The sequence below is a fragment of the Channa argus genome, chromosome 6 (assembly GCF_033026475.1).
Source record: "Channa argus isolate prfri chromosome 6, Channa argus male v1.0, whole genome shotgun sequence".
NCBI lineage: Eukaryota > Metazoa > Chordata > Actinopteri > Anabantiformes > Channidae > Channa > Channa argus.
In genome coordinates, this window is record NC_090202.1 from 11013832 (window position 1) to 11033288 (window position 19457).

At 38.7% G+C, this 19457-nt stretch overlaps 1 protein-coding gene across 9 annotated transcripts in view; it reads left to right on the forward strand.

Moving 5' to 3' along the window:
- arhgef12a (Rho guanine nucleotide exchange factor (GEF) 12a) overlaps nt 1-19457 on the forward strand; it is a 36112-nt gene that overhangs the window by 2156 nt on the left and 14499 nt on the right. For 8 of the 9 annotated variants that reach the window (XM_067507442.1, XM_067507450.1, XM_067507446.1 and 5 more), the window contains 4 exons: nt 14264-14284; nt 15029-15120; nt 16880-16945; nt 19212-19310. In XM_067507442.1, coding sequence (XP_067363543.1) covers nt 14264-14284; nt 15029-15120; nt 16880-16945; nt 19212-19310 — 278 coding nt within the window. The remainder of the gene's footprint in view (nt 1-14263; nt 14285-15028; nt 15121-16879; nt 16946-19211; nt 19311-19457) is intronic. The other variant, XM_067507448.1, reaches the window with a different exon arrangement.

The window sequence follows — 19457 nt, forward strand, 5'->3', positions numbered from 1 at the left end:
TACGTGTGAGGAGAGCTGGCCAGCACAGTGGAATGTGGCTCGTAGATTCAGAGCAAAGGAGGAGGTTAGTGCACAGGTTGGCATATGAAATGTCCTCATGGCTAGAGCTAGAGGCTAAAGCCCTATCCCATTTTACTTGACCCCCCTCCCCCACTGCAATGATGGCAACAGTGGCTGGCACCAACTGCTATTGTGGTGCTCTTTTGTTGTGTGTGTGTGTGTGTGTGTGTGTGTGTTTGTTTTTGTAAATATTATTACAACAACAATTTTGTATCCGTATCTCAGATTTGCTGCTGCAAGGTTTGAGAAAGTGGTACACAATGATGTCTGTTAATCCCCCCTTCAAAGCTTGTGGGAGACATCTTTATGGTCAATTTGTTTTCTGTTTGTTTTGTCCTAAAACTCACAGTTTTTACTTTACCAGTAGAGAATAATAACATCTGTGACCGCATCCTGTAGACTTGCATGACACTAACTGTACACCCCAATTGCACAAAAAGTTGGCTGGCCTGTCATATGAAGAGTTATTTAGGGTAAAGCATTTTGTTTTTGCTGGGAGTATCCATCCAACATCTACTGGGGTTGGGCCACCAGCCGGTGGGTTAGTTTAGTGCTGCTAGCTCTTTTCACAGAGTTCTGCTGATCTACACGTTTTTGTTCCCACCCCTCCTGAGGCCCTCCCGGAAAGTGTTGCTGGTGACATCACTAATAGTAAACAATAGCAATCAAAGGGACCATACTGGCTGCCTGCTTCTCTCCAGGTCCATCAGTGTAGGAAAGGTAAATCTAGACAGCCTGGCTAGAGCATGTCTTTACCCTTACCCTGTAGGATGTGGCTACCTATTAATAAGGTTGCAGCTTACACGTATGCCCATTACAATTACCAAAGCCCAGTGTGTTATTTAAGAATGCAATTCTTCGGGGAGCACCATGCTAGCCAAATAGTTACAGTGCATGCCACATACCTGCAACCTCCCTGGTTCGAGTTTGGTTTGAACTCCCCCACCCCCATATTAAGTGTCTGTTTATTTGCACTAAACTATCAAGAATAATAATCTTGAAAAAATATATTGTATGTTGGCACTCGTCTACAAAACCTAAGACAATGTAGTTTACAATATATTTAACAAAGGAAAGTAAAAAAATATTCTACCATCACAGATGTTTGGTATTTATCTTGATTATTATTCAAAGGGGTTAATCAATTATCAGTCATTCTTCCCAATAAGCATAATGTCTGATTTGCCCTATAAAGTAATTGCTCCAATAAAAGTTGATAACAGCATGGCTCTGAAGTTGGTGTTGGTGCCTCACTGCAGTGGAATTTATTCCTTCATGATAAATGTTTTTATGAGCAGAACTGACAGCCTGTTCTGCTTGTATGCGGCTACTGTATTTGGCATCACTCCTTGATAATGCAGTGTGCTTCTACTCCATCTAGTCAGCCCTGAAAGCTGTGTCAGCTGCTTTGAACTATGCATTAAAACGAGTATCCAGAAGTCATTTAAAGCCCTGATCATAAGAATGCCTTTCAGCTACAGGATTGGCAGCATGTAGACATGACTGCACAATTTTATGTTTCTCACCAGAAATGCACAAAGCCAGTTGCCGAGTAACAGATAACTGCACAATATTAATTGTAATTGTTTAATGTTCTTCACACAGCTGTAACGCTTAGATTGATCGGTTTGACTTTTTTTATTTTCTCAACAGCTTTTATAACTAATTTATCATCAGAGTGTATTTATTTTTTAAAGCACTACCTGATATTAAGCAATATACACAATATTATGCATAGTTAACAAGTGTTATATTAATTGACTAGGAAAATCATCTTTAGTTGCAGCCATCGTTAATTGGATAGAGATTAATTAATTCTTTGTAGTATTCCCTGTGCCACTGCTAATGAAAGACTCTGATTTCCTAAAAAGTCAGTGACGTTTCAAGGCTCTGAAGGAATGTAGTTTCCCTCCTAAACTTCTGAATAAATTCTAACTGTAGCTTATTCAACCTTAAAATAGGTTGTGTGTTTTTCTTTTCCATTTTTTAATAGTCGTTTTTAGGTCACAGTAAGCTCTTGTCAGCCTAAATCTCACCAGGTCATTGCCAACTGATGCATTAACAACATTCCAGGGTAATTCTTGAATAAAAATGTGACAAACGTGATCCCAACTACATCATGTATAAAAGAAGTGTAAATACTATACTGCTGACATTGTGTCTAATTTAGTATATTCTTTTAAATTCAAGAAAGGGGACAGTTATAAGGCATTTATAAGAAGCACTAATAATCTAGATATTGTCTTCGTGATTTCAGTATCAGATATGACTACTGTTACCATAAGACACATTCAGGTGTGTCTTCACCGAGATTCAGGCGTAAGGCACCATTTAAAAAGGAAAATCGAACTACGCTGTCATTTCACCTGATCCCACTCTGGAGGGATTCTAATGCTGTATTTGCTGTGGAAATAGGTTTTCCGATTGGCTTCCTATTTCCCGTGGCTTCATATTCTCTATGATGTAAAGCAAAAAGTACTTCTGTATATTTATAGAATATAGATGATGACCTTTGGGAGAATCTGTTCACACCTGGATGTCACTTTGACAGGCACACACCAACTCTGACCACTGCTGTCAGGTTCCATTTCACTCTTTTTCACCCACACAGCCTCTACTTTGCACCTATCTTGGATTCCATTATTTGTATCTATCAGTCCCTTTTATCCATGGAAGACGGTAGAGAAGAAAAAAAAGACAGGCTATGTCCTAGAAGTGGTGATGTTGGAAAGTGGGTGGGGTCTGTGCAGGGGGACTCGAGGTCTCACCCGACCATGCCCTGTGATGCTGATGCTTGTGGACACCCTATTCAATCCTGCCCTGTTAGCAAAGAGAGCTCCAGGGCCCAAACATTACTTTCACTCTATAAAAGACAGGATCACAACAATGGAGAAAAGGGGGACAAAGAAAGAGAGCTGTCTTGCCCAAGTGTCATGTCTTCACATGTCCATGTAAGGGTTTTATAGCCATGAACTAGGCTAGTGCCTTCAAGCTAAGTGTGGTGTGTGTGAAACCATGATATTCTGCAGTGGGCCAAGAGAGATTGTGATATATCTTAGATTTATTACTTTCATACTAGATTCTGTGAATATGTGGAAAAAGAATTTTGTTCATGTTGTAAGTATGAATCGATTAGTGTTAGAAATAATCATGTATGTTAAATAGCATCATCACTTTTGTATGTGACTGGATGTGATTTATTTGGCATGTTGAAACGCCCCTTCCCTGGCTCTCGGAGTTAAGACCCTCTAATTAAACGTTGTCTCTCGGTGCTAGTGGAGGTTGTGTTGTATTGTACATCGAGATCAGCAATGTGCTGCACTGTGATTAAGCTCAAACTTTCTGTTTCTGCTGATTCAGGGGTGATTAGACACAAACTTCCATGCTACTCTTTGTCTACAAGAACCAGTGTCAGAACACAGTTTTTTCCTTAGTCCTAAAATAAAAGAAAACCAGCCTAAGAAACACATTTGGGGAAGAAGTAGTGCAGGGATCTATTGTAAATCATTACATCTTTGTGTAGATATTATTGTTGCCCTATGCCAGTATTTTAGAGACAGGCTGTTTCCCCAAAAAATAGATTTTGTTTTTAGCATGTAGTGCGTAGTGGACGGAACATTTTACTTTAGGAGAGAATGAGTTGTCAGTAATATGGTTTAACTACAGGTTGCATAAGCTTATAATGAATCTAAATCTTTGCAGTAAACATTGGGAAATCTGAGATACTTTAACATATACCTTATGATGACCCACCCACCCAAAACCTACCTCAATTAAAAACAGCAAATGCTGGTAGTCATTGATTAGAAAGGTCCACCAGTTTTGTGGCAGGGTGTATGATGAGTACCATTGAGTGGACAGTGTAGCATGTTTTTTCCTTTCCCATTGCTGTAGGACAGCAATCAGCATAGCGTGAAGAAATGTCTGTCCCCTGGCCCTCATGTCAGGAATCCTGATGAGGTTTATTGGGGCAGAAAGGGCACCGTTTTCCCCCTGAGGCTGTAGCTTGAGCTGCAGAGCTACTGCTCTTGTGTCTCTTAACAGACAACACAACTCTCGTGCTCTCTCTCTCTCTCTCTCTGTGGCTTTATTGGCATAAACATATTCAGGTATACTGTTAGAATACTGATTTTCACATATGTATGTTAGGAAAATTATTACCATTAACTAAGGTATTGTAACATCATTTCCTTTTATTTATATCAGAAAGCGTTCTCTTAACCTTTTGAGCCTTTTTATAATTAAATTGTAAATCAATAAATTTTTTGTCCATCAGTCTACGCCTAATAATGCCAAGGTGTCCCTGGACAAGACACTGAACCTCCAACAGCCCATTCTTATCCCCAGCCACGCAGCACTGGTCCCAAGCCCGGTAGAAATTGGGAGGGTTGCGTGAGGAAGGGCATCCAGCGAAAAAACTGTACCAAATCAACATGCAGACAAATGATCCCTGGGATAAGCTGCAAGGACAAAAAAAATAAAAATGAAATCTAAGCCTATTAATGAATGATTAAAATGTGTATTAAAAATCATTGCAGTTTCTCATTTGCAGATGTATTCAGACCCTTAAACCATTATTTTGTTGGAGCCATTGTAATTTCATTTTGGGACTTCTTGAGTAAGTCTGCAAGCTTTACACACCCAGAATCTTAATTATCAAAGCATTTGTAGAACACCTTTTAAATTTGTGTGTATTAACTTTCTGTACAAACAAGAAAATTGGTGTCTATCAAATAGCTTTACATAATTAGTTATAATAAATCTCAGATGCTCTATTGCCATCTGCTCCTGTGTTTTCAGGCTCATTTAAATACAGAATGGCTCCAAAATATAAAAAATGGACAAACAGAGTCTGCTGTGTTGTAGACAAATGTGAAAATGAAATACAAAAACAAAAGACAAGGTTATTACACTGTGAAAAAAACTATAGAATCCTCAGTGCAAGTAATAAGTGCTACAGCAGCAGTTTCTTGGTGGCATACCAGATTTTTCTATACAAGAAAGACTGTGAGTGATGTGTTGTGCACTAATCCTCACTAGTTCCATACCACCTACAATAATATTAATAACAAATACAAATATTATAGTAATACAAAAACCTACTATAATGTTGTATAACCTGAGATCATCCCAGTAATTAAAATCTGGGCACTCCAGTTACTGTTTAAATCTTGACATTTTCACAGTGTTTTATATAAAGATATCACTTAAAGAAAGAAAGAAAAGATTTGCCGGACACAAAATGGATATTCGACACAGTATTTTCCCAGTGCAAATAAAAGATCATGAATAAGTTTGTTTAATTTATTACCAGTTCTATAGAGATCAGTGAATGTTTTTAGAGTATTGTCCAGCTGTATGTGGAAGGCCCAGTTACCGATTAACCATTGTTTAATGTCAGCCTAGTCTGTACCAAATCATACCATGAACGCACACATTCACAACTGTTTTACTTTAAATCCTAATAAAATGCTAATTTCAAAAGTTGAGTCTGACCTCACTAACCACATTCATGCAGTTACAAGCACTCACACCTGGAAGCTCCACAGTGCTGTCACCCGGGGGGCATCGCTTTTTGCTGCTTTTTCACTTGACTCACCCAGATTTTCACCCACGTGTGATATTAGACTAGACTGTAATACAGACGATGGAGTAGGACAGAGGAGTAGTGTGGGTGTAGGATACAGTAATGTGATGCAGGGTGTGTGTGTGTGTGTCTGTGTGCACCCACATTGTGTGACTCAGGTATATAGATTAGATAACAAGCAGTTTGTGTGTTTTCTCCAGCTGGCAGACCACAGGCATGAATCACACTGTTGAGGAGACGTCAGTACGTCATTGGGATAGAATCACAGACTAGTTTTGAAGCGGTGGCATGAATGCCTGGCTGTTTTAAAAAGGACATACTGCCCTTGAAACAGTCTTGAACATGTCTTGAAAATGTAAGAGACATTGCACCATCACCAGTTACAGTTTGCCAACCTCCATCTGTTGCAGTGTGATCCACGGCTCTCAGCTTGTCCCCTCAGGAGCCACCAAAGCGGAACATGTTCTTCACGTTGATTTGGCATCAGTATTTTAAGCCGTATGCCTTTCCTGCCACAACCCTCCCAATTTTATCTGTGCTCAGGACCAGCACCAAGGTGGCCCTTGGTGGATGGGCGGGGTCTAAACGGGTCTATCCATTTAGCCCCAAATCTTTTGCAGTGTACAAGGTGAAATTGTATTTCACCTTCTGAATACAACTGACAGTCCAGTCTACAAATATTACTATTGCAAATGCCCCCTTTACTGCATAACTGCATAATTTATAACAGTTAAAAATCTAAATGATTTTTTTAAAAGAACACTTTTTCTGACATTCTCCCCCTCCTCTCTCTCCTCCTCCCTTCATTCACAATATAGAGTTGGGTGGAAAATTTGGCATTCCCTCATTCTGTAATGGCAAAAACAGCTAAGAATTAATTTTTATCAACATAATATTTAATGTGCAATTTGCTAGTACAAATTTTCCTTTATCTCAAATTATTTATTTTATTTTATTGTTAATTTGTCAAGAGGACAACATTATAACAATGCTGGTAAGAACGTCCTTTTATCATCAGAAGTAATAAAAATTATCAAGGAGTGTATAAAAAAGTTTATTATTTATTAAATATTAATTAGTGTTAACTTTTCCAGTCAAATCTGTTCTTTTCAATGAAGAGGGCTTATGTTTCCTCTAAACCCTGCCCCCATGACAGTGGTCCAAGTGTTAACAAGTTGTTAGCATGTGTTTGTTTTAAATTTTGCTTAATACGAGTGGGAAGCAGATTGATGGTGACACCATGTTAACAGGATCGGTCATGTTACAAAAGTTAGCGCTCCGAGAATTTTCGGAGCAGACTGAGAGCAGGAGTCTGCGTGAAGCTAACAGAGCTAACAAAATTGACAATTTGCACTTGATGTCTGTGATATAGTGATTTAGTACATCCCGCAGAAAACAGGCTGTGATACATTGATCACATTCTGATCTCTGGAGCCTGCAGGCAACTCCCAAAACTCCCAATCCTCTCATCATTTTAGGCAGGCCCCACCTCTCCCAGCTAGGGAAAGTCAGTGTAAAGTTAAGATTGTCAAGTCTCCTCCTGTTTCATTTCTTAACATCAAATCCTGCCAACTTTTCAATATTTTTTTTATCCCATAGGCAAATTTTCCTTATAATTAGTTTGGAGCTTTAGTTTTAGCTAGTTTTAGATGTTTGTGAATTAATTTCAAGTTAATCTTCAATATGTCTCCATCGGCTTGGATTGATTCTAAAAGAAAGGAAGAATAAGCTGAAGTGCTTCCTTTAAATCTTGCATGATTTGGGTTAAGTCCTTATTGTTCACTGTTGCCCTTCCTCTTGTGTTTGGGAGACCCTTTCACAGAAATGACTGTGTGTCAGAGTCCTGCTCCCCCTGGGTTCTTCGGCCCCCGCTCTTTTTTTAACTACTTTTTCCTCTCTGCATGGTCTGGTCTCATCCCAGGCTCTTGCTGCAACTCTTGCTGCAGTTGGCCCAGCTCTGCCACAGTTTTCCATCAAAACACCAAACCTCAATGGAGCATTCAAGCCCAGGCCCGCTCCACTGCAGCTCCTCCCATCCCACCCTGTTCTGACTCAGCCTTTTCTCTCTTTCTCATTCCCTCCACATTTAAGGGCCACGTCCAGGGAAAGGTCTTAGCTCAGACTTGAAGACTTGACTTTTACAGCTAGAATTTAAAAAGTTGAAGGATCTTTGGAACATTGATTAAAAGCTGTTAGTTTTCAGAGTAGAAAAATTCTCGTGTGTTGTTTCAGAGTTTCTTCTAGACTAGACACGTTTGTCTGATGGTGATCCAGGGATCACCATTTTGACTAAGAAGCAACATGTGGACCAGTGTTATAGGGTGTGAGGAAAAGGGTTGAGGTTTTTTTTTCTTATCTATTAGTCTAATAATGACTAACCCAAGGTTATTCTTACACATGTTACATTAAACATTAGCATATTCACAAAACAGAGGCTGCCAAGGATAGACTGGGTGCCACTGTTTTAATCCTGACAGCAACCTTGTTTTTTCTAAATTCTATATATTTGCATAAACTTCATTATTCACAGTACATGAAAATGTTTTAAAATAAATTACATTTATTCAAACAGCTTTGTGCTTTTCTCTTTTATGTTTATATTTAGGGGTAATAGTGGGTAAAGTATAATTTATACTATATGTTATTAAGGTAATATAATATGTATATAAATAATACACTGCTAGTACTACTGTATATGCAATCCAGTTCTGCTATGTTACACTACAGCCAGTTTAACCGGTCGCTCGCTCACACACAAAGATTAATGGCTTGCGGCTGCTACCTTCAGGGGTCGCCACAGCGGAACGTAGCCCTTGATGGCGGGGTGGGCCACACCTGGTGGTGTGGGATTTGATCCCGCTGCTTTCTGCATCCCAACCTGATGCTCTACTCTAATCTGTGGAAACACACAGATATTCATTGTGAATGTGACTTGACTTTACAGCCGTGTCTTCTTCGTACCATGGAGTTAAACTCAAAAAGCACCTCACTTTATCCAAATACCCTCTGACTTTAAAAATGTTAGCTCCCATTTGTAGTTTAAACAGAGGGCAAGTAGCACGATGTAGCTTTCCATCTCCCAGCTTCCCCTCATGAAGTGTGGCGTTTTTACATAGCTCTGAGTACCTTGGTACTTAGGTCCACCAATCTGTTTTTGGTTAAATGCCATTATAGTCCATAACATAAGGTTTCACCACAATAAGTCTCTTCTTCACCTTGTTGTTTGCCCCAACCAACACCACCACCAGCAGTAGTTAAAGAAGTGCTATTGTTTTTGACTAAAGCAGAGAAAAGAGTTCATATTATTTATTCACTAATCTTTGGTAGTGATTGTCGCAGTAAGTGTGTATTTTCAAGACTAGCATCTAATGAATATTTTTTAATATTGATTGTGTTGCAGAAAATGCCCTTTCTAAATGATTTAAACTGTTTGTTTTGGCTGACCAAAACCTAAAATTATCAAGTTCACTGTCACAGAAGACTAAAAACAATTATATTGTAAAGCTGGAATGAATTCATTTTTGGCATTTTAGCTTGAACATGAAAAATGAATAATGGAATTTCAAAATAGCTGCTGGTTACTTTTTTATCCTGCAAAAATGTGGTGCAGCTCGAATATTCATATTGTTCTTAAAGCAGAGTTCAGTGCATCTAGAGTATCTTCTGCTTAAAGTGTAAATACACTACAACAAAAACCTCCGGGTGTATACTGAACACATTTTTCACTGCTGATGTAGAACCACTCTTACTGTTCACTAGAGATTTACCATTAAGTTGTATGAGTGACTGTATCAATGGCATGTTTTAGTGGAAACTCAAGAGAAATGTTGCCCCCCTGGAAGTGAGACCCTTTATTAGGACTAGTCACACTTGCACTAACTGTAGTCTGTATCCATCTCCTTGTATCCTGCAAATCTACCAACTCTGCCTGCGTCGCATTTTGGCGTTCATTGCTGCATTTATAGTCAAAGCTTGTCTTTCCACCAGAAGCGCTGCATCATATCTCAGAAGTGGTTCTGTACTCCGCTCCACTAAAAAAAGACACTGCAGATTTTTAACATAAGATGCTTCTAGGACAGTACTGAATACAGATCAACAAACCCATCAGGTAGTAAATCTTATAACCCTCTGTAGCATTTTTAGTATGAGGAGAAGGGTTTTCCCTTCTGCTAATAGACAGTATAAAAATAATTATGAGGATGATCCAAAAAAAAAGCAAAAGTCAGCACTACCTGTAGGATATGGTACTGTGCAGAGAACGTAACAAAGCAGTGTTGCAAAAGCAACGTTATGGATTATTGCCTTTGTTTATTTGTATTGCCACTACATAAACCTTTTGGTATTAATATGGATCTAGGTGCCACTGAACCAAATAATTGTCGTTGTTTTACATACGTGTTCACAAGTTATTTGGTCTTTTTGGGAGTTTTGAATCTGTTGGTATTACTGGGTTCAAGGTAGCTCCTAACCAAATAATTCTAGTTGTTGTACATGTGCGTTCAGAAATAATTTTTTGATCAATGTCATATGTTGTTTTTAACTTTTATATTAAACAGTTGTGTAGGTCTGTAAAGCACTCATCATCTAATGAGGTTTTTTCTTTGCCTTCCAATTTGGATAAAGTTTCACTATCTTTTTGAGACCTGTTTGATTGTCTATATATAAGTATCGCCATGTTGTGTATTTACTAGGGGTGGGACTAGGCATCGAGGTAATTGGTTATGTAAATACATCGATTTATGCAATTCGTCAATGCATCACAAGTAGGAAGTACAGATGGCTGTGTTTAGAGAAAGCATGGAGTCCACTGTTGAGCAAGCAGAAAAAAAACTTCAGGTTGTAGTTGTGTAGTTGTAAACAACACGTTGCTCTGTGAGCTCCGCAAATTGTTGCATATATTTTGTTGTTGAATTGCTAAATGTAGATTGCACCACATTCCTTTAGTCTGTAAAACAGAGATTACCAGTTAAGACTGGCCTATTGTTTACTATAAAAAAAACTATGTGACAGCAGCACTCTCCTCCAATCAAACAAATTTGATGATTTCACTTAACACCAATAGTTGGTAGCACTAGCTGCTGTTACTTGGCTTTAGCTAGGGATTTTCTACCATTGCAACTGCTCAGGCAAAGCAAATCTTAACCCTGGATGCATGCACCCAAAGGAACCTAGATGTCTCTATGCTGGCATCTTTTCCTATGTAACCCAGAACCTGCTGCTGTGGTCCGGCTTCATACCCACTGGTGCAGACCCCTTGACTCAGATCCGTTGATCAGTTGTCAACACTTTCCTGAGCAATCTCCTTTCCTCACACAGAAGAAGCATGGATCTCAATTAAGAGCAAAATTTCTTCCTGACACTATCACCTCTTGCTCCACACCTGGGTGACTGGTCCACTGTCCTCGGGGAATTGGCTAAGCCAAGCAGCTCGACAACCAGTTTGTTATGCTAGAGAAACTGGGAAGGTCAGAGTTTGCAGTGGAGCAGGAGAGTGTCAGGCGACCATCCTGGGCACTACACTACCTTCCTTCAGCCTCAACAGTAAGCCAACACAACTTTGCAGCTAGTGAGGAGCATAAACGGGTAACCCCTAGGAACATTGCTCCCCCACAGGCAGACCTGAAATCCCCGGCTCTGACAATGCTGAAAATTGGAGATTCCAGCAACACTCTAATCCTACTCCTCTAGACCAAAGTAACGAGCTTTTTGTTCTCACACGTAAAGAATATGTGGAATATTTCATTATCAGCCCTACCATCTAAATAGCCATTTAAGAGTTGAAGAAACTTCCAGTAAAACATATGAACTGACTTTAAACTAATTTTACCTAGTTAATGCTGTAAAGACCAGAAAAGAAATAACCAAACTGAAATCTTCCAATGTTTTTAATCTTTTTGTGTGAAGAAGCTAAAAATCATCAACTACTCTGTGCAGCTGTGTTTGAAATGGTTTGCTTCTTATCATTCTGTCAGTTTTTCGTAACAAGTAATGATAACTTCTTAAAAACAACTTTTGATTTTTTTTCCCAAATATGTATTTTTTGGTCATTACTTTTTCACCTGTATGTGCTAGCTCTTGTTGGTGTCATCAGGAGACATGGCATCTCCTTCCATAGTTACACCAATGGCAATGACTAGTTGATACTCATTTTAAATGTATTGTTGACATCAGTGGAGATTCTTCTCATTTTTACATTACTGTTGGAAACATGGGTCTCATGTTGATATCTAGAACTTAAAACTGCTTTGCAGTGATTCAGTCTAGCCCTGAAGTCTGTGAAAAAGGATATTTTGGTTTTGCCATTTAGAAATTCTGCCTTTTAATTTAAGTAAAGTTAGTATGCCACAGTATATTTACTATGGTGAATGGAAGACACACTTTGTTGTAAACTCGAACAACATCAAGTCTGGAAACTAAAACCTCTTGTTTTATGGACAAAGCTACTTTTTCATCCTGATCTGCAATGAAACTGGCATTACCAATTAGGCATTTTACATGGACACCTTCTTTATCATTAATAATTTTTCATGACATAACTTTTCATCTTTTCTCATAATGTCTTCTAACTTGTGTTTCAGTCTCTTCATGCTGCCACTTAAACACCTCACATGCCACTATTCAGGCCCTTTCACCATTTGTGCTCATCTGTTACTGAGATATTATTTTGTGGCCACCTTTATCCCTCATTAAGTATTTTGCAGGTTGGTTAATTTATACTCCCATGGCTATTTGTGATGTAGGTATTTTATAATATAATTCCTTTTCACTTGCTTTTGCCAACGCATTCACATTGTCAAAGCCATATTAACGCATATGAAAGCATGATTTATAGTTATGGTTTGACATAGACATTAAAGATAACCAGATGCATCAGCCAGCTCTGTAGAACTTGTTTTGACTGTCATGGCTACTGTATGATCAACCAAGAACAACATCTGCCTACTCAGTTTTGCCATCCTTAAGCTTGTGCATACGCATGCCCCACTTCAGTTTGTGTGTTTATGTGCTGACTTTTCCGTCTCTCCAATTCAGAGATTTCTTAGGGAGTGGGTTACTTATAGCTATTTTTTTCTGATGGAGCCTCTGGAACTTATTACAGTCTGAGGCATTTTCATAAACGGGCCATTCAGCTGCCCCTGCATGCCTCTGAATGAGACGTACTGTCGCCAGGAGAAAGAGAGTTAATGTCGGCTAGTTAGCTGTAAGACCTCCCTGTTATGGAAGACTGGTGAGGTTTTTGGTACTTGTATTATAATGTGTGTATTAGGAGTTTAAAGGTTACTATTTAAAGTCACCCAATTTGTAAATTTTTAAAGCACATTGCACGTACGTAAATTTAGCAAAAATACAGAAATCAACAGTCTCTCACTTAGCAGAGAAACCTTCATTGAAGTTGTGGGCATCGTAATAAAGTTTATGAATGGATCGTATTTAGCATTATTTCCTAGCATTATTTTTTGATTTTTAAAATGTGTTTTACCAAAATCAAAATAATGAGAAAAAAGTCAAACGTTTTGCTTTTTGGTAACTATTTAGCTGTCAACTTTTGGCCACGTAGAAGGCATTTGTCATATTACTGAAGAAGAATGGAGAAATGGGCTCCTTCTTAAAATTAACTATTCAGACTGTGCAGACCCCACCAAGAATAATGTAGAGGTGAGGAGCCACCTTCGATTGGATGGAAAGTGCATTACAAATAAAGTATATATGATTAATATTGGCTTTTATAATACTTTGGGATAAATTCCCTTGGAGTCCCACAATGACTTAAAGAGAACTTTCAACATACTGTAAATAGTAATTTTGACATTTAGCTAAGTGTGGTGTGGTTAATGTCTTTTTCATCCTTCACCGAGTATCAGAGCTTCTTCAGAGTTCTTGAGTAGGAATTGCATGTCTAGCTAGGTCAGGTTTTGTTACAAACTTACTTAGATAGGTGTTATTATACTTCTTTTCAGTCAATGCAGTATCTCTGTGAAGAGGAGGGTGATATGCTTTAATGTAGTTTTTTTTTAAAGAAGAAATCAAAATTATACAAAAGTTTTCTATGTATCTATATTTCTTCCTGAGCTATGTTTGATAACTTTAGGATACAGCCTTAAGAGGACATAATTCACCAACTCACAAGAATTAACAGTGTGCTCTCTCCTGAAATCAAATTTTGGTGTGTCTACCTAATAAGTCAATACTCAAGTCTTTAACTTCCTGGGAAATATTGACTTTCCGAATATGGTGCTGACATTGTCCCTAAAATATTTCATCACTCTGGCAGTAATCTCAGGGCAGGCTGCTGCTTCGAAGGAAACAGGCCACGGATGTGATTAGGATATGGTTATTACAGACAAGTTATGATGTCTGTGAGGATCTAAATCACAGCGCACACAGCTGAGATCTGAGAGACAGAGGACATTTGACCTGGAAAAGGCTGTAATCTGCAGCAGCAGAAGTCTGATGTTTAATCAGGATTATCATGTTTACCACTAGGCCCATCTCAGGAGAAGCTTACACCTTGGCTTCTTGTTTTTCACTCTCCATAAATGGTAAAACAGCTCAGCTTTTGTTGATTTAATTGTCATTTCTGTGAAGCACTGATGGCCACTCTGTTTTACCTTCCAGGTTTCCCAAGAAAGCAAACAGGTAAGAATCTTTATTTTCCCATATTATATTACAGACACATGTATGCTTGTGCGTGGTAACACACACACACACACACACACACAAGTGGTTTATACACACAACTCCAGATGAGGAAATGAGAGAGGCTTTACTAGGCCTGGTGTGCTGCAACACAGAAGTCTTCAGAGTTGGGACCAAACACACCCTCTACCCCTCCACCGCCATACTCATGTACACACACACACACACAGAATGACAGACAAAGGGGTCCCTCTTCTAAGGGCAGCCCATCACTGCCTTTCACTATGAACAGAACAGTAGCCTTTCACAGTTGGGGCCGGTATAGGCAGAGGCAGCCATACATAGCCTCCCGAGGTTCAAGCTGGAGTCTGGCCTTGTGGCACCTACTCTGAGCAGCATCCTTTCTCTGGCCTTGCTCTCTGGGCACACAGCAGAGCAGCTCTACATCCTCTCTGTCTGTCACATTATACAGTAGATACACTCAGCTTGATTCATAGACTATAAGCTTCTCTTCCCACTTTATTCTCAGTCCTGAAGTGAACTATTGTTTCTGTGTGGTGGTGTCGTCACTTGCCTGAAGCGTATCTGAGTGCAGGGTAGTATACACCAAGGCAGTGACCCTTCCTACAAAAGAATGCTAAAATGCTGTTGTATGTGACAGCACATACTGATACATGTTCGTGTTTTGTACCTGTCATGTCATTTAGATTTCTTGTTTCACATGGTATTCTTCTGTCTCTCTAGAACCAGCAGCATCCTCAGTAAAGACCACCCCCCTGACAAGAAACCCAAAAGTGACAAAACTGCACTTCCTTCCAATGAGTTTGACCCTACAGGTAACTTCCAACATTTCAGCCAAATATTGGTGTTTTTCCTATTGTCACTCATTCATTTCTGTCACATACTCTGTCCATCCTGCACATATACTGTCACAAACAAGTGTGCTGATGGTGGTTTACATAAGGCATGCTGGGATGGTGAAAGATGGTGTCTGTGTGTCTTGCGCTATGCTTTGTGTTCTTTTTGAACATCTGTTTTACTAGTGTGAGCTAATCTGACATAATTTCTTGGGTATTATCACTGGAGTATTAAGTATTTACATGACCTCAACTCATGGACAGGAGAGAATATCTGACTCATAGCTGCATTGTACTAACAGTTTAGCAGAAGATTATGATGTGTTACATGTTGCATGTTTTAAGTCTATAAGGTTTGATTATGATGTCCACATTGTTTCTGTGCTTTTACATTAATAAGTGAAGTGTGGGTTTTGTCTGCTCAGTGTGGTTGGATGGTCTCAGGGCAAACTTGAAGTGTCCCACAAGTAGCCACTAAGCCTGTTAACCAGCTTCAAGTTTAGTGCTGGGTGAGATTGTCAAGGTTCAAAATAAGTCTATTTTGATATGACATGATTCCCTGTGGTATTTGTCAGCAGTCAGGTCAGACTGATTTGAGATATGACTAAAGCTTCTGTATTCAAAATAAAAACCCCTGCACCACATGGTGGCTCACCTCTGTATGATGCAACAAAACATAGACAAGATATGTTCTCATAGTTGTTACACAAGACCTGAATTTTGTTGCCTGTCCGTCTGTAGCACCAAACTAAAAACTTTTTATTGTTGATGATTTTGGTAATGTTTGGAGAGATACAGTTATTTATCTTTTAAAGAGCTTTATTCCATTAAAATCTACATCTTTAAATCCTCAGTAGAATATTATTTCAAAACATTATTCAGATTTGTATTTATTTCATGAGCGTCTTGCATGCCACCATGATGTTCTAGTTCTTGTTGTCCCTCTTTAGTTATCTGCAAGTTGTGTGAACCTTTTTTCTTTCCCAGGTTGTGTGAACTTTTTTCTTTCCCAGGTTTTTCTCCCAGTTAAATGTGAAAATGTTGTTCATTTATTAGGGATGAATCAGATTCAATGAAAAAAAAATCTGTTAAAACAGATTTTTGCCCTTACATGTCCAAAGCAATGGCTTATGTGCATTCATGTTCAGATTTATGTTATTTAAAGACTTATTATTTACAAAATTAAAAGATATTTGATTGGACCAAGAATTGTTTTAAAGTGTAACTTCGTTTTGGGTTTATTTTTAGTACCACCACATTTAAAGGAACCTGTTAAGCCAGAGTAGTGGTTTCAGTTTATCAGTGTGAAGTTAGGTATGGTCATCCTAGTGACAGTATTTTGGTGAAGAAGTCCCACATTTAATCTTGACGGTTTGTATGCTTCTTTATTTGGAAAATGGCAAAAATGGAGCCGCTGTCAATGAACTCCAGTAAACTGGTACAGTGACACCTGTAAGAGTGGTGATACAAAATGTAATCAAGTTAGTTTTTAGTCACTGCATTCTTACATATCCAAACCATTATGTTTCAATTAACTATCTTTTGGTTAATTATTTTTTTATCCCATGGTTAATTCTCCCTCATGATTTCTCTTTCCTCTTTTGTTTCCTTTCTTTGTGTTGATTCTTGTTTTGTTTTTGTGTGTGTGGGTCTACGTGTGTGTGTGTGCGGCGCGCGCCACATGTTTGTATGTGTTTGTTTGCTACTGTGCTGTCTGTGTGGTGGGGGCTGTGAGCAGAAGCTCTGGTGGTGCAGAAGAGTGGCAGCAGCAGTGTGCTAGCAGAGGGGAAGACTGAGTCCTGTGGTAAGATGCTCCTGCTGGAATGGCTGGTGCGACAGCTGCATCAATACATGCTTGAGATGCTGGTGTGAAATTGCCACTACTTGTTTGTTTTAAGCAAAGTGATAGATTTTTGTTTTAACCCTTATAATGTTAGCATGCATATTCACAGCTTTGAGTTGCATGCCTTGCTGAGTTAAATATAGGAGAAATCAATACACAATTTAAGTTATATATTATATTTGGGTCAAGAATAAATTATGTCTGAAAACTAAAAGCTATTTCCCCCACATTTGTTTTTTGCAGCATCTCAAATGTGCTTTATGGTAGGACTACAATTATTATTTACCTATTACAGGCTTATTGTTTGGGCTCAGAAAATTCCAAAACCATGAGACATATTTGGTATCATATTAGCCACAAAGGAACAAATATTATCTTTTGAGATGCTGCACTGTAACTAGGGGCTGTTTCTTTGAAAACTAACTAATACATTATTTCAGCTCTTAATTTTTTATTGTTAAAATCATGTTATCTTTGACTGCAGCAGCAAAGTGTAGATTTGAGCATTGCATATTAGTGTAGACAGTGTAGCATTGTTGCAGATGGTGTGAAATCTAAATTCAAATGTCTTATACTGGATGCTTTGCATTACTCGCAGTGAATTAACAACCAAATTCTTAACGTCTGACAATCTAGTTTCTATCAGTCTAGTCTGCCTAGGAAAGAGTTTAAGATCAAGATAAGCTTCTGTCATATGGAACAAAACAAGTTTGTTCTTTGTTTTTGAACTTGTTATGTGTGTTGTGTCTGGTCTTGAATCACTTTACTATTGAAGAAATTCACACAAGAAAAGCTTTTATCAGAGAACGTCATTTAAAGCTTTGAATACTCAAACTTTTAGATGTGAGAAATGTTGCCTGACCTTTTGTTTGTGGGTTTTTAATTACTCGGGTCCCTTCTTTTTGTGGTTGTGGGCAATGTACTCTGTCAGTATTAAACGTCAATTTTTTCTGCAGAGTACCTGTCCTTGTATTTCAGGAAAGGGTGCTGATTACGAATCTGTATACCTATATGAATTATACATTAACTTGGATGGATTAAGGTGATTATGTTAGCAGTATTACTCCTTTTGGTTTATAAATATGGACCATTGATCAATAAAATGTTATTAAGCTTAGGAAACACAAAAAAGATCATTATATAGAGGCAAATTCACACCAGGTCTTCACCCCATATGGCTACATCTATTTTCTTCACACCTCTCCCCCCCACCCTGTGCTTTCAGCTGTACCTCTGTCTACACCCCCCACCCCACCCCACTCTGTTTTGGACGCTAACCTCTCTCTGTGAATTGGCTCCTGTTCCTTTTACTCTCCAGCCCCCATACTAGCACTGCCCATATCGATCAACTTACCTGTGGTTGATGCTGCACTCACTAGGAGATCTTGGAAGCACAACAAGAACCCAGTTCAAGGGACATTTCACTTGTGTTGTAGATCATTTGCTATATTTGAAAATGCACATCACAGCAGTTTTTCTATTTAAGCATGTTGCAGTCTTTGCACTGAATTGCTGTTAGTGTGCACGGTCCTGTCAGTTTAGTCAGTTGCACACAGATATAAGATAAGCTCTTATCTCTGCTTGCCACTGTGATGAAACACTGCATAAAGAACCTGAAAAGTAACGTTCCTCCTACTCGCCAGCGAGACGTCAAGCATCCTCACACACAGATGGAGCATCAAAATATACCATTTACATTTTAATAATAATTCATTTTTCTATTCTGTTTTGTTTTTTTCATATATTGCCCACAACACATAAATTCTCTTTAAAGCTTTTTGGCTTTCAAAATGTTATCTGGCGAAATTTACAGCAACCTTTGTTCCCTGAGCACACTTATCCCAACAACAGACAGGGTGTTACTGAACAACCTCGTTAGAGTCGGCGTTCTTCTGTAGGCTAACATCTTATCTGTCACGTAAACAAAAAACGTGCTTTCTGTAAACTGCTCCATGTCTTTTGATGAACTTCAATTTCTGTGCAGTGCATTTCTGGGCTAAAATGTTGTGGAATGTAATCGTCACAGACTGTATCAACTGTAAAATGTCGTTTGTCACTCACTTAAATTCCATCACATTGGAAGGTTCAAGTTTTTTTAGCATTGATTATAACTTTAAAGTTTCACAGTTTGTTGTTGATGCACTGACAGACAGTTTAGTACTTTTCTTCAAGTGACTCGTTCTTTTGAAGACACTATGTCTTTCTGCTCTCTCTGTCTCACTTGCAGGTCTGGTCCAGCGATGTGTAATCATCCAGAAAGATGAAAATGGCTTTGGTCTCACTGTCAGTGGTGACAACCCAGTGTTTGTGCAGCTTGTCAAAGAAGGTAAGGGGGAATCTCAAACTTAAAAGAAAGAAGAAAAAGATGTTATTACAGTGACTACTTGTAGTCTAAGCCAGTCTAATAGAGATGTGGGCTCCTTTTTTGTGCACTGACATCGAACTGTTACGGGAGTTTGCTCTGAATTCACAG